The sequence below is a fragment of the Vipera ursinii genome, assembly GCF_947247035.1.
Source record: "Vipera ursinii genome assembly, chromosome: 2".
Classification (NCBI taxonomy): Eukaryota; Metazoa; Chordata; class Lepidosauria; order Squamata; family Viperidae; genus Vipera; species Vipera ursinii.
The window spans coordinates 50,123,609-50,146,133 of NC_139513.1; the positions used below are offsets into that span (position 1 = coordinate 50,123,609).

Sequence of the window (22,525 nt, forward strand, 5' to 3'; positions counted from 1 at the left end):
ATGCTCTATTTGTTAAAGCCAGTACAAGTTTATGAACTCATATATTTTTTCCTAAGGAGCTTGTTAACTGAAGGACTTGCATTTTACTTCATTATTTCAAGGCATTTCATTAAATAATACAATTTTACCCTTTGCAGAAAAAATGGAACCTTCAAAACTGGAAAATAGAGTTTTATTTTTCATTTTTCAGCCAGACATCACTATGATTACATCAATCTAGCGGACATTTAAATATGCACTTAAGTAACACAAAATTAGTTTAGAATAATGGGCTATTATGTAATAATAATCTGGAAGGTCAACTATACTAATCTGTGAACATTTTGCTTCTTTAACACTGGAAGAATTTCAGAAGGCTAATGGAAAATAAAGGGAATCAAAAAGTACAATTTAAAGTAATTCTGCTTATAGCATGAAGATGTCATATGTGAATGTTTGATTATGAAGAATGTACACCTAAGGAATACTTGTAACAACCAAAAATATTATAAGCACATATAGTAGGATCAAAACTTACTTTCTTAGAGGAAATCTGAGGAAAGATAGCCCATATCAGAAATGGCTTCCAGTTGAAATTTTGCAGCTCTTGCAGTTAGGTTAAATGGAGAGACTGATGGTGATATGGGAACCCATGGAGCATCATGGTTACGTTGCTAGACCAAGACTGGGGACACTCATGTTCACTTTTAGTATCAGAGTTTACCAGTCACCCTCAACCCAATCTATTTCACAAAGATGTCGTTGGGAAAAACTGAAGGATAGAATGTTATATTTACTGTCTTAAATCCAAGATAAGAATTTAGCAAATTAAATAGATTTAATAGATCCCCTCACAAAATGGTGACACTTTTCAACCCAGTAGCTTCTAGGTGTTAAAAAAAATTGCAGTTCCTAAAGTGCAGAAGTTGCTCACCACCTCTGCTTGACTCCAAATAACTGGGCAAATGGCGAAGGATAAGTTTCTTCTACAGCAGCTCTTGCTCTAGCATAATCTTTGTTATTAATTAAATGAAGATTGTTACTAAGATGTTAAAACCTGATCATATCCAAGTTTTTGTGCGCCTCAAGAAATAAAAATTCCAGACAAAAACAGTATCTTTGAGGTGAATTCTTTTAATATTAGAATTGATAAGAGAAGGGAATTGCAGAAAAGTTCAGCCACTCACAGAAATGATCCTTAATTCTTTTTAATCATCAGAGAACGTGTCATTTTGCTAACAGTATCTGAAGTTCAGGTAACCTGCTTATAGTAGGAGAGCATATCATCCAAACTTTGGTAAACTGGCTCTTGGTTTGATGGCCTCTTCTCAGCTGCCTGAGTGGGCGTGAAGTCATTGTTCCATGAGTTATTGTGAGTCTCAGCTGATGTAGATGGCAGGTTGCCTCTAAGACCGTCTTCTGTACTTACATAGGAGGATTCAGGTTTGTTCCAATTTTGGTTATTCGAATCATAATATTTCTTTTGATTGTTAAAGTAAGCAGAAGGTGGTGCAAACTCTGGATCTCTTTCATTCCTGAGATCATTCTGCTTCTTTGACCAAAGTCCAAAAGTGAATTCTATTAGTGGGAAGAGGAAGAAATATCAAGTTCGGCTTTGCTTTTTCAGATTTAATTCGACTCAAGCTCTATGAAACTTTATAGAAGAATTATTTCTTTTTTTAAAAAACAACCTTACAACAATAACCTGTCCTACTTTTGTTTAGGAAATCCCATTTTGCTTACCTTAATAGAATCTTTTTTTTTTAAAAAAGGCTGAAGTCGCCCAAGTTATTGACCTTGAGTGCCATCTACAGTACAGGTGGTCCTCGACTTACGATCACAATTGAGCCCAAAATTTATGTTGCTAAATGAGAAATTTATTAAGTGATTTTTACCCCATTTTAAGATCTTTCTTACCACATTTGTTAAGTGAGACACTGCAGTTGTTAAGTTAGCAACACAATTGTTAAGTGAATCCGGCTTCCCCATTGACTTTGCTTGTCAGAAGGTCGCAAAAGATGGTCACATGACCCTGGGACACACAACCATCATAAATATGAGCCAATTGTCTGGCATCCAAATGTAAACCACGTGACCATGGGGATGCTGCAATGGTCTTATCTGAAAAATGGTCACAAGTCACTTTTTTCAGTGCTGTTGTAACTTTGAATGCTCAGTAAAGAGCTGTTGTCGAGGTCTACCTGTACCGTTTAGTAATCTGAGGAAGGCCATGAAAGAGAAGCAGCTTACATGCAGCCTTAACCTTTCCATTATGTCTAGATGAACAGACTTGTTTTTCTGTATCGTTGGAATGGGGGAGTCTCTCATCTGAAATGCTTGTGACCTAAGCAGAGTTTAAGTTAAGAGTGAGGGAATTCTGCTTAGTCATGGGCTGTAACATGTTAGAGCAGGGGTCTTCAAACTTGGCCCTTTTATGACTTGTGAACTTCAACTCCCAGAAGTCCTCAGCCAGGTGCACTGGCTGAGGAATTCTGGGAGTTGAAGTCCACAAGTCATAAAAGGGCCAAGTTTGAAGACACCTCTGTTAGAGGATTACAGAACTTCCTTCTTGTTAATGGATTACAGAAAGACCTTCCTTGGCAAAATTTAAAACTTAAAACTGTCTCAATAGCACCGACATCTCCCCTCCAAATCAAGGAAAAAACCCCACATTGCTAAAATCCTTAAGTTTGCTGTCGGAGATTGACCAAGCACTATGGTGTTTTGGGGAAGTTAAAAGGGACTGCTGGGGGTTCCATGGGCCAAGCCACCATGGTTTAAACCAGAGGTCTTCAAATTTGGCCCTTTTATGGCTTGTAGACTTCAACTCCCAGAATTCCTCAGCCAGGCACGCTGGCTGAGGAATTCTGAGAGTTGAGGTCCACAAGCTATAAAAGGGCCAAGTTTGAAGACCCCTGGCTTAAACCAAAGGATTCTTGACATGTTGACAGCCCAAAACTTTGTATATACACTGCAGCATCTTACCTTTGCCTTTATCCCATTCACGAACATAAGGCACACCCGGCTTTGTATCTTTCCTCTCCTGAATAATAACTTCTACTTTTCTAGTTTCTGTAGAAACTCTGGGCGGTTCAGTGGGCTTGCTTGAAGGTACGACTGGCGTTGGAGCTTCCTCCTCTGTTATGAAGAACAATATAGATTTTAGGCATGATATTGCCTTATTACAGCAAGTGTATTTATGTAATGATTTCCTCAGAGTAAACATGTCACTGAGATATTAGTTGTTGCCTCCTCGAAAGACAGTTATTACGAAGTAAACTGCGAAGGGTTTAAAAAAAATCCCAAAAATTTCAATGAATATCAGAAAACAGAACAAAGGTAATGGCTTGGAAATGTACCCTAGAATGACTATATTGTAATCTAGTTGAAAAAACAGGCAGTAATCAAAATATTTCACACTCCTCCTTTCATCAATTTCACCAGCTTTTAAAAAGTATATCAGTGATAAAAAATATTAGTGGGGAACAGAAACCATCCAAATTGATACAATTAAAGCATAATATTCTGAATATCTGAAAAAAATAGTTTGGAGTTTATGAACAGATGCCATTGTGGATTATTGCTATGTCTGAACTAGAAAAATCAAGTCTGGTCCTAATCCATCACCATGCTTCTTCGATGCACATGCACAAGCTATCACAATAGGTCTTTCTCCACAACTGCAACTCTTTTCTGATCAAGACTGTGAAACCATTTGGAATAAAACTGCAACACAGTATAGTCAAATGTACGGTTGTTAATGAATTAAGAGAAACGTAATTTAATCAAATATGTAAACCTTCCTTTTAAATTTAAAGAAAAATAATTCAAAATTACCTCCATTTTCTTTTATATCGCCATCTTTTAAGAACCTTTTTGCTCGAATTTTAGACAACCTGGCCTCCAAGATAGCTTTACGTTTTTCCTTTAAATTTTCACGCTTTGCTCTCTGACCGATGGTCTGGAGAAATGCAATACAATGGTAACTCATTTTCTCTTCAGATGTTCACAGATACCATTTCTTTTATCCATTTCCTGTCAAACTTCTGAGATTCAAGCTCTAATTTTATCTCAATAACCCACGGGATTTTCCATCAATGGAGGGAATGGAAGCAGGAAAAGCGAGAGTTAGGGAGTTTACATTTCCTTCCAAATAATCCTATTTTTGTCCCTCCTGTTCCTCCCATTTTATTGAACCGTCATTATAAAGGTGGGAGAATTATAGTACTTCCTTTCTGCAGTTCACAGGCCAAGTGCATATATGGCTTTTGGATTGGGGGGGGCGGAAACTTCTTTATGTTATTCAGAGACACAATTCACCAAGGATAGAGGAGATAAGCATCTGAGAAAGGCTCAGGTATTTCACAGTGTTAGTTTGGGGATGGAAAATTTATCGGTCTACAAATGGTGAATTACGATTGCTAACAGCCCAGTCAGCATGGCCGCGGCTGAGGGAAGCTAGAACACCCATTTCAGGACATCAGGAAATTTCCCACACTTGGCAGACTGTTAAACAACATACCTGTTCTCTTAGCATTTCCAAAGTGTCCATTTGTTTTTTTCTCACAGCCTGATCACGAGCAAAGGCAAAGTAACCAACACCAAGCTGTCGGGCCTCTGAAAGAAATTTTGTTCCATATTAGAATTCATCATACATTGTAATTCCTGAACTTCCTTTACTGTAAGTGATGGTATAGTAAAGAGATTCAGGAAAGAATTCTTCCAATAACACCAGAAAATGCCAGAAACTAGTATTCTGAGGTACTCTGAATGGTCATTGTGGATTCTAATATAGACCTACAACTTTTCTCCATAATTATATATCAGTACAAAGACATACATTTCTGAATTATTTTTTTATGTTACAATAGCCTTCTCCAATCATGTGCTGTCCAAATCTGTTGAATTATATACCTTGATATAGTGGCGCAGTGATTAGAATGCAATATTGTGGGCAAACTTTGCCCACAGCCTGGAGCAAAATTCTCATGGTTGACTCCGCCTTCCATCCTTCCAAAGTTGGTAAAATGAGGTCTTTGGGGGCAATCTGCTGACGTTGTAAATTGCCCAGAGAGCCCTCTAAAGCACTATGGGGTAGTACATAAGTCTAAGTGCTATTGCTATTGACTTCCAGTCAACATTGCCCCAAATAGACAGACTTATTCGATATCCGAGCACCGTGCAACAAGGGGAGTTCCTGCCCACCTAGCCATTCAAAAGCATGCAAATGCGAGTAGATTAAGAGGTACCATTTTGGTGGGAGGGTAAGAGCATTCTGTGTGTCTTTGGTGTATAGCTATGCCAGCCATGTGACCACAAAAATGTCTTCAGATAATGCTAGCTGCCTTGGCCTAGAAAGGGGGATGAGCACTGCGCCCTAGAGCCAGACATGACTGGACAGGGAAACTTTTACCTTTTAGACAGACTTATACTGGTTCACATCTATAATAGCTAAGTCCTGCCTTAACCATGAAAGCCAGCTGGGTGATACTCTCTCTCTCTCTGCCCAACTCACCTCACAGGGTAGTCGTTGGGAGAAAAACCAGAGGAGGGAGGTTTATTGGATATGTTTTCCACCTTGTAAAAATTATAAAGGCGGGATACAAACAAGCAAAAAAACAAAATTACAGCAACTTACCACACTGAAACTTTAGCCTTTTATTTTTGCATTTGCATCTTCTGCTTTCAGTGGCTGCTTAGAGTGAGACTTAGGACTTCTACTCTTTGGTTAAGCACAGAGCACAGGGCAATATAGTTTTCGATAACACAAATCTTGCTACAGGTAATCCTTGAGTTATAACGGCCACTGGGTCTGGGATTGCTATTGCCAAGTGATAAAGCATGACATCATGAGAGCCCATCGCTTGGTGGCAGTTCCAGTTGTCACTGTGGGCTGTTAAGTGGGAAGAAATGGGAGTCTCAGATGAAAAGTGCAGGAGTGGGTGGGGGAGGCCTGGTGCAGGCCGTGCATGAGTTGCAAGAGGAGGGTGCTGTGATGCAGCAAAAGCTCAGGAAAGCTGAGGAAGGAGGGTGCACGGTGTGTGTGTGTGAAGGAGGATGCTGGTGGATAGGCCAGGGAAGACTTACTCAAGTGACTTGTGTTTTTTCCTGCCAGCTTCCCTATGGACTTTGCTTGTGGGAAGCCAGCAGGAAAGGTTACAAATGGCGACTGTGGGACACTGCAACGTAAGTGTGAACTGGTTGTCAAGTGCCTGAATTTTGTTCATCTGACCGTGGGGATAATGCAAGAAAGGAACTATGAGGATCGGTCACAAGTCCCTCTCTCTTCAGTGCTGTCATAACTTCAGACATTGAACAAATGATCGTAACTTGAGGACTACTTGTATTTTTCCTGTACCAGTCCCTGCAATTTTTGGGGCAAAATTTTCAGAAATCATTGCCACTGCCTTCTTCCAAGAACTGAGAGAGAGGAGCTGGTCCAAATCCACCCAGCTGGCTTTGTACATAAGGCAGGACTAGAACTCACAAATCTCCCGATTTCTAGCCCGGTGCCTTTAAACCACACCACCAAACTAATTCTCATTTTTTCCACTAAAGAGTGTTTAATATAACAGTCCAACATTTCTGCTTGGGCACCATCACTTTAAAAAAAAACAGTATTTTAACCGAGAAGAGAATCTAGCTTGACATTAAACTGGGTGATATTTTTCAAACCAGATTTGAATCACAGAACATCAGCCTACCATTTTCTCGAATGTCTTCATAATGAATTGGCCCCATAGGTCTCTTCAGCGCTTCTTCTTCCTCTCTTTCCCATTCCTGACGCTGAAGCTCCCTTCTCATGTCTTCTGACAGTAGAGTCTTTTTTTCAGTCATTGGACTACTTGAGTAATTAAAACAAAAACATTATTTAAGAATTGGAAAGTGGTATAGGAGGGAACATCCAAAACTCTCTAGCTATTCCAGCAATATCCAGTCTTACAGTTTAATATCAGTGTAAAGGAAGTCAAAGCAATGGTAGATCCCAATGATGTTGGTCTGTATAATACTTGTGTAGGTGTAAAACTCAACTAATTTTAGTTATGCAAAATAATTTTTAAAAATAATGCTGCCATTATTGAAAACATGAAACTACGGAGATATGTTCTTTCCAGCCCTCAACTAGCACGGGCTTGTAAAACTGTATTCTTTAATATGTCACAGTATGACAATTTTACTACAATTTATATGACTTTGGACAACATTCAGTACATAATCATCTGTTGACAGAATAACATCAGGAAACCACATATTCACATATACCTCAAATCTGTTCTAGAGAGTTAGGAAGTTGCTTGGGCAAGTTTGGGGATATACAGATGGCTACAAAGTGAAACCCCACCTCAAGTGTATTTTCACAGATTAAGATGTCTCAGTTTGTGATCCGAAGTTAACATATGATCACAGTCAAGAGAAAGACTTGTTTCTGGATTTAGGAAAGTCCCCCCATTTAAATTAACATTATAAAGGCACAAATGACACAGTATCCAAAATATACTTATTCATGAGATTGTGGTTCATTTTGTAGACAGTACATCCTTTCCAAAATTTCTCACTCAGCAAAAAGAATTACAGTTGTCTCCAGACTGAATTTGTATTCAATTTATATATTCAACGTTATAAATGATTAGCTCAGGTTTGAGACCTGCGCGCCACGCGACAGGGTGAGCCCTTGTCCTTGCCCAGCTTCTGCCAACCTAGCAGTTCGAAAGTATGCAAATGTGAATAGATAAACAAGTATAACTTCGATGGGAAGGTAACAGCGCTCCGTAAGGTCATGCTGGCCACATGATCACGGAAATGTCTTCGGACAGCACTGGTTCAATGACCTTGAAATTGAGATGAACAGTGCCCCCTATAGTCATCAACTAGGGAGGCCCCAAGTGCTTGCGCCGAGGCTCTGAGCGCCCACAATACTTGCACAAGTGGGGCCGTGAGCACCCATGTTCACATAAGTGGGGCCGCAAGCACCCACAACCCTCATGTGAGGACTGTGCACGCACACACGAGCGCACCAGCCAGCCATTCACAATGCCAGGTTGCGAATAAGCCATGGCCCGGTAGTGGGCCGTGACCCACAGGTTGGAGAACTCTGGTCTAGATAACAGATTTCCTGACATTTCACCAGCAACCGTTGCTGGCATCTTCAGAGGCAAGACGGTCTGCTGATTGGGGGCTAATTGGGCTCTTATCTTTATAGCTTATAAAGACAGGACCCCAGTCAGTCCCTGTATAGTTGATTGCGGTCTGCATAGTGACTAAATACTGAAGGACAACACTACTGCTAAATTATATCTGCACATAATACAGTACAGTAGTGCTAGATTCAATATTTTTTATTTTTTTAGACTTTTAGCAGCATGCTTCAAGAAATGCTGCTGTCAGAATGGAGAGAAGGCAGAGTCAGCCTAGGACGACCCAACTACTTGGGAGGAGGTCACCCCGCCCCTCCTCATGAGGTTCACCTGGAGAGTAACATTTAAAGAGGGGCTTTTGCCAGGAACAAGTGTTTTGTTTTTGGATTACGCTCCCTTGGCTGTGACTCAGACTGATTTGCTTCGAAGATTGCTTTTGCCTTGCTTTGAGGACTGTTCTCAACTTGCCTTAGCCCTGAAGATTCTCCCTTAGACCTGTCTTGCCTCAGACCCCATCTTGTTTTGAGAAGTGCCAATGTTTGTGAATTGTGTTTGTCTTTTATATTCACTGTGCTGTTTGGAAAACTGTTCCTTATCTTGGACCAGGGGAAGGCAACTTTGGCTCTTTTATGACTTGTGGACTTCAACTCCCAGAATTCCTGAGCCAGCCATGATGGCTCAGGAATTCTAGGAGTTGAAGTCCAGGAGTCATAAAAGAGCCAAGGTTGCCTAGCCCTGTCTTGGACCTTTGCCTTGCTCTGAGAACTGCCCTTGTCTTATGTCTGGACTTTTGCTTGTGGACTTGTTTGGTAATCTATGAACCGTTGTTTGGGGGACTGAGGGTGGAGCTTGACTGGACAGTGGAGGGCCATTTTTTTAACCCTTTCCAAGAGAAATAAAAAACTTTCTGGATTAGTCTTGCACACCTGTGTCATAACAGCTGCCAATTTTCAGTTACAACATAGACTAGTTTGATGAGCTACTACAAAGACTATAAAACCTATTACCTTTGGTAAGAGAACAAAACCATATCATTTCAGCATCCATTCTTATTTCTCTATAAAATTGAGTGGTTTTTTTTAACATATTGTTTACATATTTATACATTTCTACAATAAAGTTTACCTGTCCTTCTGGATCTGTTCATCCATTCTTAGCAGAAAGGGCAAATCTTTCTTACTACATACTCTTGAACGGCCTAGATAATCTACATACTCAACCCTAAAATGAAAAAAAACAAAATTAACTTAGATAGGTAGATTAATTTTAAATATTTCAAAAGTAAAACAATTCAACATTATTATTACTGTCAAAAAGAATAACAAAGAGTCTAATTAAGCTTGGTACATAAGCTTAATTATCTATCTTCCAGGGAGTAGTACCATGCTTCCCCCAAAATAAGAACTGTCCTGAAAATAAGCCCTAGCCTGATTTTGGGGGAGGGGGCGCTAATATAAGCCTATTCCCAAAATAAGGCCTAGTTAAGAGCGTCAGCCTTGGGGAGAGGGGGCTGGGCGTGGCCAGCAAAGGCGGCGATGAGCGTGGGGGCCGTGACCTGATCCATTCAATGACAGTGCTGCACAACTTCATCAACAACAAGACTGCCAGCAGAGATGCCAAGAAGGAAGGGCAGGAGAAGGGGGAGAGCAAGGAGGAGGAAAGATGACAAGGAAAAGGAGAAGGAAATAAGCGAGACCAAGAAAGAAGAGAAGGAGGAGAAAAAGTACCGTAGTTTTAGTAACCAGTTTTTCTATTTGTAAATTAGAAGCATTAAATTGCGCCAAGCTGCTCTGGCTGAAGGTTCTTCCCTGTCGGTGGCTTGGGAGGGACCGAAAGCTAGATGAGTTCATGACTGCCTGAAATGTGCTTGCAGCGGCTGCTGGACACGGAGAGGGCGGCCCTGTGCCTCTGCCTGCTGCCCTCACCTCGCCTTCTGCCCACTGACCCATGCTGCCACAAGGTGCCGCCGCTACGAGGTGAGGCAGGTGGCATGGGCCTCCGCCTACCACCCAATGAAGCCATGCAGTGGAGGGGCGCCACTCAGCATGCAGGGTGCGTGGTGCAGCTCCAGTGGGAGGTAGAGGCTGCTGGGTAGCAGCCGGGGCTTGGCGGTGGACTGGGCGGAAGGTGAAGTCCACTATTGGCCGCTGGGAAAGGGGCCTGGCAGACCAGTGGCAGGAGGAGGGGGCCATATAGAGATCATAGATCTGGGCCGACTTGCCCCACATCAGGCAGGAGCAACCCAGCAGGGAGGCCAAGAACAGCGCTGCCAGGGGGGGCTAAGAGCCCCCGCCAGACCAGCAGCAGCACAGGCAGCCACTCGACGGAACAGTGCCCACCGCGGCCGAGAAGTGTCCCAGCAGCAGCAGGGCTAGCAGGCAGTGTGAGCTTGGCCAGTTGTGGCCGTGGGCAAACTGACAGTAGGACAGAGAGGCCCGGCCTGGGGGGCCCTGGGCTCACCACCGCCTGTACGTGAAAAAAAAATAAGACATCCCCTGAAAATACGACCTAATGCCTCTTTTAAAAGCCCCCCAAAAATATAAGACCGGGTCTTATTTTCAGGGAAACGCGGTAGTGCAAATATATTACAATAAAGCTACAATCTAAACTGAAGCCAAGTTATTTCATTTGATTTCAGCGAAGCTAGGTAATACACAATAGTGTTATTATGATACAATCACCAACCATTCTTCATCTGGGTTCTGTGAAGGTGGGACCTCTCCTTCAGAGAATCTCTCTTCTTCTCCTCCATTCTCCTCCCCCGTTGCTTTCTTGGCAGTTTCCCTGGTACATAGTTCTTGTACTTCTCTCTGTTTGTCAATTATCTTCTGAGTGAAATCCACAAGGTATAAATCTTCAGTTTCTTCATCTATGACAGAAAATCATTGTTAATGGCAGTGTACTGAACGTCCAGGCCATGGCAGAGCAGCAATCAAGTAACTACACATTTGTTAAATTTTCAATCCCATGAGAATCATGGATCCTGGATTTTGGACGCATTCTGTAAGTTAGTCCATTTGATGTACCTTGATTCAAAAATTGTTGCCTATGATGAATGCACTGTTTTGCCCAGTTAAAGGTTACAGAAACAGAACTTTTACTTATACAAGAAGAATCAATGTGACATACATAGTCAAATACCTAGCTCCAACACTGGAAGTCTTTAAGAAGAGACTGGACAACCGTTTGTCTGAATTGGTATATAGTTTCCTGCCTGAGCAGGTTGGACTAGAAGACCTCAAAGGTCCCTTCCAACTTTATTATTATTATTAAATACTTGGTTCATGAATGATTTTAACATACTTTTCTCTTAGATACAGCTATGTCAAGATTTAACAGCGAATAAAAAGTAGTTTCTAAATTATCCTTTTCCAGTGGTTGCTGTTGCTTTACAGAAAGGCAACAGTACCACTTCAATTCTTGACAGAAATCCAATGCTGAGAAAAAGGATTTTTTTTCACACATTTATTCCTTCTCCTAAGCCTTTTTTTCCCCTTGGAGGCCCCTTCTAATCTTTTGGAGCACATTTTGAGATTATACAAACTATAAATACACATAAGAGCCACGCATATCTGGAAGTTCCCTATCAGGACAGAAAGATGCTAGCTTCTTCAACTTTTGCTACTGGGAGTAGAAAAGATTGCTGTTGCTGTTGATTTGCGCTATTTCCTGAATAGGACTTCTGAAAGTAGAACAAAGGGAACATATGGGCTAAAACTAAGTAATCCCCAACCCCCTTGTCCTCGTTGTTCTAAAATTAGTTGTTCAGTAAAATCTTGTCAAGTTTAGAGTGCCCTCACCGAATGGGAAAAGAGTGCCAAATTTGTTCTGGACCTTTGAAAGGAATACAGGAATGTCTCTGCATAAGAAGACATTCAAGCAATGCTGAAACAGAAACAAATTGTATTCTATGATTACACGGAGGATTTTACAGGGAAAAAAATCCCCCTTTGCTAAATTCAATTGAATTAGCCCCATTTTATGACCTTTTTTATCAAGGTTGTTAAGTGAATCATTGCAGTTGAGAAGTTAGCAAGCCGGTTGTTAAATGAACCTGGCTTCCTTTCGACTTTGCTCATGAGACGGTCACAAAAGGTGATCACATGACATTGGGACGCTGCAACTGTCACAAATATGAGTCAATTGCCAAGCATCTGAATTTTGATCACATGATGATGGGGATGCGGCAATGGTGGTAACTGTGAAAAACAGTCGTAAGTCACATTTTTCAGAGCTGTTGGAACTTTGAACGGTCACTAAATAAACTCTTGTAAGTTGAGGACTGCCTGTGGAAGAAAATGTAATATATTTATAAAGTATAAAGAACCGTGGCTATATTGAACTTGGACTGTTGAGAAAAGGGATTGTATATGGTACTCATGGAAAAATGTTTTTCTCCCATCTGTTATACCATTATCTACAGTTGCTTGGCGGGAATGGAACCTCCACGAAGAAAAAGCCACCCAGTACTAGTCAAACTCTTTGCAGGAAGAGGACAAAGGCATGTACTTTGACAAATGGCATTGTCTACAGCTGTGCTTTTTAACCTCAACAGCTTTTAAGATGTGTGGACTTCAGTTCCCAGAATTCCCTAGCCACAGGTCTTCAGAAGTAGAAACGGAAGCTTTGTCTTTAGGCACTACAGTTTTCCAGAACTTAATGTCAAAGTAACTTAGAACCAATTTCAGCCACCGCTCTACAGCATTATCAAGGACAAAAGAGTGCTTTCTATGAGAAAGGCCTATTCTTTTCATAAGGAAGGTTATAATAGCAGCAAACAGCTCTCATGCGTTTACTGCCTCCTTAGAGATGCCTATTTTGAAATAAGAATTACTGAGTGGTTATTTCTAGGAACAGCATTTTGTAGTAGAGCCTTTAACAAAAAAAATATCTCGCATAAAATCCCAAGAAAACTAAAGGTGTTTACCTGGAAAATCTCCCTTGGTCATTTTTTCATACAGACGTGCTTTCTCTTCCAGTTTCTGCCTAAAAACAGTAACACATCACTTTGATTTATCAAACTTCTTAACTTCTCCTTTCCGTTTTAATGAATATTTCCTAGCACAATGAGTCTTTTTACCATATAGAACATGAGGCAACATAACTTAAGACCACTATACACTATCAAAATTGCCTTCCCTCAAAGAAGTTTCGAAATGTTGTCAATGATTAACATGATTACAACCACACGGAGACAACCTGAAAGTGCTTTTCTACCAATTCAGAGCCATGTTTTGATTCTTGGGAATATGATTGAAGCATTACACATCTGCCTGTGCATCATCCACGCATTCAACAGACATGCACCGCTTTGAGAATGGTTCAGAATGATTGTCTGGAAGTAATTTTGGAAATAAATCCAGCCATGAATATTTCTCACAAGACTCTACAATTTTTTTTAAAATCCCATTTATATCCCGCCCTTCTCCGAAGACTCAGGGCGGCTTACAATCTAAAGCACAAATCAATGTGCTTAGCAATAGCCTTCATTCTATGTATATGCCTGCTTATTAGGGCTTCCCCCCCCAAGCGGCATTATTACAAAGTCAGCTTACTGCCCCCAACAATCTGGGTCCTCATTTTACCTACCTCGGAAGGATGGAAGGCTGAGTCAACCTTGAGCCTGGTGGGACTCGAACCTGCACTAATTGCAGGTAGCTGGTGTTACTTAAGGAGGCATTAGCCCACTGCTCCACCAAGGCTCTTATCAAAGTCCACTATGAAAAGCAGCATTGCTGGCATTAAAACCATATTCAACGATCATGAGAAAAATAAAAGAACCTGGCTTCTCTCCTGCATCTGTATTTTCATTTGATCACAGCCACTATCTTGTTCCTTTCTCTCTGCGATACCATTACTTGTAATGAAATTGTTTTAATGAGAACAGTCCATAAATTACAGCTCAATGCTCTCAAAATACCATAGCTATATCTAGTCAGTCCCAAATCTTACCTAATAACTGTTTTAAAAAGGGAATCTTCAAGGTTTTCCAAATGCTAAGAGGAAAGGAGGCATTTTTATTTCTGGGGTGTACTCCAGAATGTCAAAGTCTGCCTTTGGGCCTGATTTCTTTCTCCATTTGGGGTGACAGGGCCTACCTTGATGCTCTTAACAGGAAGGCAGAATCATTCTGGATAATTGGCTTCATAATGTAACACAATCCTGCATCATATGGGATCTATAGATAAGCTACATCGTATTTTCTTTATAATCTTATTTACAATATTTAGTAAGTCTGCTTTTCTTAGAAATGAAGCACCTTGATTTATCCAGAGTTTGCTGCTCCTCTATCTTCTGCTCGGCATCTTTTTCGGCTCGATCTGAAACACCTTTGTTCTGCTTAGCCCAAATAGTGGGTTTCTGTAATAATAAGTTTTCAAACAAGTTATTTGGCTGTTTTTAAATCTAATTCACAGATGAACTACAGAGCTTTTATAATTTGCATCATATGTAAAAAAAGAAAGAACTGAAATAAATGCTGTATGTTAGTGCAAAAAACAAAGCTGAATGTGTTATTTACGGTAGATGTGCAATTAGAACAGAAGGCAGAATGGGTATTGAATGAATGTGGACAGAATACAAAAACAAGTGACCAGTACAAAAAATATATTGAAGTGGTTTCATCACGTAAAAAGAATGACTGAAGCTCAAATGATAAAAGTCCACAAACATATGAAGGAGTAAATGCATTTAGAAGAATGGGTAGATGAAGAATAATGTGGTTGAATCCTCAAACGGAGATTAATAATCTAAACTCTATACACAAACCCTACCTTGTTTACTGTTTTGGGCTTTATAGGGACTCCCGCATCTTTCAGAAGTTTCTCTTTCTTGAATTCTTCCTGTTTTCGGAACAGTTCAGCTTTCAAATCTACCAGCTGGAATAGGAATAACGAAAGGAGAAAAAACAAACCCAATCTTTAGCAATGGCCTTGGAATTTTTAAGAAGAGACGGGGGGGGGGTGGGGAAGGAGGGTAGACAACCAAGATTTTATTAATGCAAGACTTGCCGGCGTGCACAAGATTACAAACAGCAAGCGTCGTACAATACTACGCCTACGCAGCTTCCTTTTCACTCTGGAGAAAAAAAGGGACCTCCAAAGACGTGAGAAAAGCTATTATTTATTTTATTTTATTTATTTTATTTAGATTTATATACCGCCCTTTCCCGGACTCAGGGCGGTTTACAGGGCATTTAAAAAACAGTCAATACAAACGTTAAAACAAATTAAAAGAGATTAAATAGAACCCTGAGAAAATTAAAACCCAGTTAAAATTAAAATTAAAAATATTCTCAGCCTGGGCCAGAGAGCTCGAAGAGCCAGGGCTTCAGGTCCCGGCGGAATGAAAGGAGGTTGGGGGCAGTCCTAAGCTCCCTAATGGGGTGGGGAACGATAGCTCCTTTACGACTTGTGGACTTCAACTCCCAGAATTCCTGAGCCAGCCCTGGGTAGTTGAAGTCCAGCATTCATAATAAAAGGGCCACCGTTCTCCACCTCGGCCCTAAAAACGACGATCGCTCTGAAAAGCCTGCCCGTTTTCCCTTTGCTGCTCACCGAACCGACTGTTACATCCAGAGGCTTTTTTTTCCTGTCCATAATTCTCCGGGCGCCAGCAGCCCCCCAAAATAAAGCAGGAAGAAGAGTCACAGCCAAAGAAACGTCGCGATCTCTCGAAAACAGACTCCCCGGCACCACTTCCGGCTTAAGGCGTAAAGCAAAACTAAGCTCTCAACGTCCGGTTACTCCATCACGACAGTACCCGGCTAGTACGACAGGAGGAGCCGTATTACTGCCTGGGGTTGATCCCCCTTTTTTTTTTCCCCCGGGAATTCTTTAGCGGGAAATCACATCATCGATCAGAATAGAGCTGGAAGGGAACCTTCGAGGTTTTCTAGTCCAACCCTCTGCCCGAGCAGGAGATCTTGTACCATTTCATACAGGTCTTTTTCTTAAAAGCCTGCAATGGTGAAGCACCCGCAACTTCCGAAGGCAACTTCTAGTTGATTGTCCAAATGAAACGTTGAGCAGCTGTTTTGTAGGCCAGCGTTTCCCAACCTTAGGAACTTGAAGATGCGTGGACTTCAACTCCCAGAATTCCCCAGCCAGCTGGCTGGGGAATTCTGGGAGTTGAAGTCCACGCATCTTCAAGTTCCTAAGGTTGGGAAACGCTGTTGTAGGCGGTGGGGCAGGTTTGAAGGGGTCATGCTTCTTAAATGAAACAATAAATGATGGATATGAACGTGTGAAATAATATCAAAGAGTTATTAATATATCAATCATGGAAAAGCCAGTTTGGTGTAGTGGTTAAGGCACCAAGCTAGAAATCAGGAGACTGGTGAGTTCTAGTCCTGTCTTTAGGCATGAAAGCCGGGTGGTGACTCTGGGCCAGCCACTCTCTCTCAGCCCAACTCACCTCACAGGGTTGTTGTGGGGAAAATAGGTGGTGGCTGTAGTATTAGGGATATTCACTTCCTTGAGTTACTTATGAAATAATAAAGGAATTATTTTTTTTAAAAAAAATCTTCCAGTGGAACGTAGCTATTGTTCATTCAAAAATTATTTAGTAGAATAATGGCTTGCATCAAGTTGAGATCAATCCTTGTTGATTTTATGGAAATATTCATCTATTTTTTTGCTGTAACGGGAAAGTACTTTGCCACTGCCTTGGTCCAGGATGTTTTCTGATTTTCTAACCTATCCTTTAGCTCTGGGATTACTTGGTGACCTCCCATCCAGGTACTTTCAGCTGCTTAGTTTTTTCAGTATGTGCCAAGACTGTTAATTATGGTCTACTGCTAACAATATTTCCACTTGGAAATAATTCCCATTTAAATTAATGGCCCTGCTATAACAAGCTTGGAATTGCAGCATTTATGTCTCAGACATTTTCTTTGTTTACTAGTGAGTTCTATAAAATTTGTCCTGGGTATAATGATCCTAAAAGATTGGGCTAGGCTAGAGCTACTATATTTGAGTTACAGAAATAGATCTGTATCTCTCTCTTGCTCTTGTAGTTGTCCTGAATTTTGTGGCCCAGAAATGGTATACTCAATAAAGATGAAATTATAAATTCCATTCAGACGTTTTCCAAACCTGTTGCCTCCTAAACGTGCAGGATAGAACTGGCAGCAAAAAAAAGCTCTCCTGCTTCTGCACCCCCACCCCTCTCTTGCCATCCTTGGGTGGCAGAGTATGAGGGAGAGAACATTGGGGGGGGGAGAAATTGCTCCTTTGCTGCCAATTCTCCAATCCCCATCTGCGAGAAACTGGCATCATCACAGACATTACCCATCCCACCACCTCTGCCCTCCCTCTACTTTTGTATGGAGATGATCTCTCTTCTGCTTCCTTGTCAAATCAGAGTTAGAAATGTCAGTATAATATTCGGCCAGCTCTGGCACTGGATAACAACACCTTTGTGGTGCTGTGTGGAGGAGCCTAGTGAGTGGCTATTAAGCTGTTTTTCTTCCCATAAAGCTTTTTTCTTTGGGGGGTATTTTTAAAAAAAACTTTCCACTCCTGTTATTTTCCTCTTGACTCATTGTGGCTGTATTTTGCCTATATATGGCTTGATGCTTAACAAACTCCTTTTTGATTAATATATACAGTTGCAGTGATCTCCAACTTGAAGCTTTTCTGGTGAACTGCACCATATCCTGTCACAGAATTCCCAGCCCTGGAAAATACAGAGTGTACTGTATAGTCCAATAGAACGAAAGTGTGCCATATTGGAAGCCTGCTATAAATTTGATGAATGTATTTCTGCAGAGATTCTTAACCCAGAATTCTGTTTACCTTTCATAAAGCCATAGCACTTAAACTTCATGACATCCTTTTGGCTCTGTACTACAGAGATTAAAAATAGCAAGCATAATATAAACAGGAATATAGTACTCATTCACACAGGAGCCCTTCAGTAAAGGTAAAGATAAAGGTTCCCCCGCACATGCGTGCTAGTCGTTTCCAACTCTAGGGGCCGGTGCTCATTTCCGTTTCAAAACTGAAGAGCCAGCGCTTGTCCGAGGACATCTCCGTGGTCATGTGGCCGGCATGACTAGACGCCAAAGGCGCACAGAACACTGTTACCTTCCCACCGGAGTGGTCCCTATTTTTCTACTTGCATTTTTACGTGCTTTCGAATTGCTAGGTTGGCAGAAGCTGGGACAAGTAACAGGCGCTCACTCTGTTAATGCAGCACTTGGGATTCGACCCGCCAAACTGTCGATCTTCTGATCGACAAGCTCAGTGTCCTAACCCACTGAGTCACCATGTCCCTGAGCTACAAAGAGAAGGTTCTGTTTTAGTTTTCAGATTGATTCTGTGAACTGCTGTACTAGCTGATAACTCACATTGGATTGTAATTAAAAGTTCACCGTATAATGGCTATGTTAAGATGCAGCCTGACTCCTTAAGGAGCAGCTTTCAAAAGCACTGCAGTGCTGGTGCTTTTCCTGCAGCAGAACTTCATAGCACTTAGGCTTTGAAAAAGGCTTCAGCAGACTAGCCTGAATTAAAAAAAAACCTCTGGTAGACAACTTTCAGATGTTTCCTTTTTAGTAAGAATATAAGATTGATGTGCTGGGTCAGTTGAAAGGTTTGCAGAAACAGCAGCAACCAATCATATACACCTGTTCTGTACAAGCCTGCTACCGGCCCTGCAGAAAAGGCAGGGACAACCCCTTTTACAAGAAGGCAAGAGGCTGGAACTAAGCCTACCAAATTTATGGATACAAAAGCAAACAAGACACGAACCAAGAAACAGGAGCTATTCAAGCGGTTGCCTTCAGCAAACCAGCCCTCCCACGCATTCCCCTTTTATACAGTTCAGGGCGTGGCTTCTCTCTGCCTCCTTCCGAGGTGCCCCATTGCCTTCCTCTGTTTACTCCTGATTGACTGCCTCCTGCGTCGGGCGTCCTTGAACAGGGCCAGCTGTGGGTCATCTTCATCCACGCTGTCAGGCTCACACAGCTGGGTCTGCGTCGTGACCAGGTGGGAGGGGCCTGGCTGAGGGCTCTCATCAGCAAGCTCTCCAACCCCCTCAGCAAGCTCTTCAACACCCCCCTCCTCCTCTGAGTCGTCCGACCCAACTGCCGAACCCACAGGCTGACCCTGAATCACAACAACACCCTTCAAAAACCCACAAGGAAGTCACTTCCTGTGGCAAAGAAAAATCCTGGTGATTTCATGGACACATCCATGCAGTTTCTTTAGCAGAAGTAAGAAATGTCTCCCAGGATTTTTTAATTTTTTTTTTACATTTGAGTCTAGCTCACATTCACATAGGAGAAAAGGTTAACCATGGTTCTGTGGAGGTACAAACGTGTTGATTAAGCACTCTGGTACAGGGGTTTCCAACCCCAAGTCTGAACTGGCACTGGGTCATGGCATGCCAGAAACTGGGCTGCACAAACAAGCAAAAGCCTCATCCACGGGATGCAGGCCACACATGAAACCACACCCCCTCCAGTCTGTGGATAAGCCTCTCTCCACCGAACTGGTCCTTAGTGCACAAAAGGTTGGAGGCCACTGCTCTAGTATGCAGCCACCCCGAGCCTGGCTGGCCTTTCAGATATTGGTGTCAGTTTCTTTGTCCAAAGAACCATCATTTGAGATGATGCTTCCCAAATATTTGAAGCTGTTTACATTTGTCAGCTGAGTATGATCAACAGTGATTTTTGGTTCTCTGGGGTTTGTATTTGGGGCAGAGTACTTCAGTCTTACAGAGGCGTATAATGAGGCCAAGGAGCCTAGCAGCATCTGAGAATTTATTCAGCATCAGTTGTAGATCACTGTCTTTGTGCGACAGGAGCACATAGTCATCAGCAAAGATTGGAAGAGCAGAGTCTGGCACAATGAGGACACTAAAAGTCCATTGTTACAAGCTAGGTTGTTTTATACTTGTTTGCAAATCTGAGCACTGTGTTAGCGATGGATAGGTGGTTCTTGGCTCACTTGTTCAGAAGCAGCAGGCCATCACTGATTAGTTTTCCCACTCCATGTCTCCTAAGGACTCCATCCCAGGATGCTGCTGTCTCTTTCCATCCTAGCACTGAAGTTGGTTGCTAGCAGGGGGCGTCCAAATCGTCTGCTTCAGATAGAATAGAATAGAATAGAATAGAATAGAAACTGCAATAGAAACTGTCTTTGTCTTCATCTGGATTTGCAAGAGTTGGTGCATAGACACCGACAATGGCAATATATCTATATTTGGTGAGAGGAAAGTGAAATTTCATAATACATTCATTTATTCTAGTGAATAGAGATGTACTCAGTGGAGCAGTTTTGATTGCAAAACCTACTCTGTGAATTCTGTTATCAATCTCTGGTTTCTTTTTCAAAAATAACCCTATATCCACTCACTGCTTCCTGTAATGCAGGGGTCCCCAAACCCCACCCCACCCCACATCCGTGGACCAGTATCAGGCCACGGCATACCAGCAATCGGTCTGCGCAAACAAGCAAAGCCCCATCTGTGGGATGCAGGCAGCACGCAAAACCATGCACCCTCCGGTCTGTGGAAAAACCTCTCCACGGAACCGGTCCCTGGTGCCCCAAAGGTTGGGGACCTCTGGTTTATGGAACCCTCATCGACAAACTTGATCTCCCTGAATGCAGTGATGACAGTGCAAAAATGGTGAAGTCTTGACTGTTATGAGTGCTGCTATGAATTCTTCTTTCAGTTCTTGACACCTTTTCTCTATCCAGCAAGATGCAGACATTCCAGGCTCTGAAGATGAGTTTTCTTTGATTTGTTTTTCTTGATACATGTTGACTGCTAAGGAGATGATCCACCAATCATGGCTAGCTAACCAGATGTTTTGGGACAGGCAACGTTTTCTAACTCCCTCCCTGATCTGAGGCTGGACAGTACTACCTAAAAAAAAGAAAGCTGCCCAGTCTCCCTTGACGCTTCTGTTGTGATTCAGGGTCAGCCTGTGGGTTCGGCAGTTGGGTCGGACGACTCAGAGGAGGAGGGGGGTGTTGAAGAGCTTGCTGAGGGGGTTGGAGAGCTTGCTGATGAGAGCCCTCAGCCAGGCCCCTCCCACCTGGTCACGACGCAGACCCAGCTGTGTGAGCCTGACAGCATGGATGAAGATGACCCACAGCTGGCCCTGTTCAAGGACGCCCGACTCAGGAGGCAGTCAATCAGACGTAAACAGAGGAAGGCAATGGGGCACCTCGGAAGGAGGTAGAGAGAAGCCACGCCCTGAACTGTATAAAAGGGGAATGCGTGTGAGGGCTGGTTTGCTGAAGGCAACTGCTTGAATAGCTCCTGTTTCATGGTTCGTGTCTTGTTCTGTTTGCTTTTGTATCCATAAATTTGGCAGGCTTAGTTCCAGCCTCTTGCCTTCTTGTAAAAGGGGTTGTCCCTGCCTTTTGTGCAGGGCCGGTAGCAGGCTGGTACAGAACAGCTTCTGGATATCTCTGCTACCCCAGAGATGTACTGAGATGAACAACCAGCAGTCCAAATGCCACATATGTGCAGGTTTGTGACTGTAACTGCCTGTGGCCCCTTTATATTATGAGCAACAAGGACTGTGAGTATGTCATTCAGCACCAACAGACTGCAAGACCTAGGTCAGGGGTAGGCAACCTCGGCTCTTTTATGACTCATGGACTTCAACTCCCAGAATTCCTGAGTCAGGAGTAGGCAACCTTGGCTCTTTTATGACTCATGGACTTCAACTCCCAGAATTCCTGACTCAGGAATTCTGGGAGTTGAAGTCCATGAATCATAAAAGAGCCGAGGTTGCCTACCCCTGACCTAGGTCAAGCACTTAATGAAAAACTCTCCCATCAATCTACTGCTTGTGGAAACCTGTTCCGAAAAAGGAATGCAGTTTAAAGAAGTCATTGTGCAAACCGCAACAACTTTATTTGGACTGAAAACCCCAGGTGCCTCAGGTCAGTTTCATCTCTTGCTTCATTTCTATCTTCATTTCTACTAGAGGATTTAATTTAATTAAGCTTGGACTGAGAGGAATCAACCAACAGAAAGTTAGGATTTGAAGCAGAACAGCTGCGGCACAGAGGCAACCCCACCCTCTTAACAGAAGAGACCTAAATTCACTGGCATGGACAATTGGTAAGGCTGGAGATCTCACCTGCTACAGTGGATGACCAGGATGTCTAAATGTCTTGTGCTTGTGCTGCTGATGCTGCTTCACAGCAACTGCTGGCCCTGCCTTCGTGACTGTTGGACCATTGATCAGTCTTCATTCAGTCTGCCAGGGCCAGACTTCACATGCTGGAATTGACAATTCCCCTACCTCACAGAGGGTTGAAGACTATCAGCTACCCTCACCTGAATTGGTCTGAATGCCAAGATGGTTTAGCAAGGTATGGCCATTGGGTATGGCATAGCTACAGGCGAGAACTGAGCACCAAGTAGGGACCAAAAGCGGGGGA

At 42.4% G+C, this 22,525-nt stretch overlaps 1 protein-coding gene across 2 annotated transcripts; it reads right to left on the reverse strand.

Annotated features, from left to right (window-relative positions):
• Positions 1-1,093: 1,093 nt before the first annotated feature.
• CCDC174 (coiled-coil domain containing 174) lies at positions 1,094-15,800 on the reverse strand. 2 transcript variants are annotated; one of them, XM_083351697.1, is made up of 11 exons: positions 15,671-15,800; positions 14,888-14,992; positions 14,374-14,474; positions 13,042-13,100; positions 10,800-10,983; positions 9,240-9,335; positions 6,684-6,823; positions 4,502-4,596; positions 3,817-3,940; positions 2,965-3,117; positions 1,094-1,557 (listed from the first exon to the last, which is right to left on the reverse strand). In XM_083351697.1, exons 1-11 carry the CDS (start codon positions 15,710-15,712, stop codon positions 1,232-1,234), a joined length of 1,425 nt encoding a protein of 474 aa, XP_083207823.1. In that variant the 5' UTR covers positions 15,713-15,800; the 3' UTR covers positions 1,094-1,231. The 2 variants fall into 2 exon arrangements, with proteins under 2 accessions (XP_083207823.1, XP_083207822.1); XM_083351696.1 differs by having other exon boundaries at positions 2,965-3,120.
• Between the last annotated feature and the right edge of the window lie 6,725 nt (positions 15,801-22,525).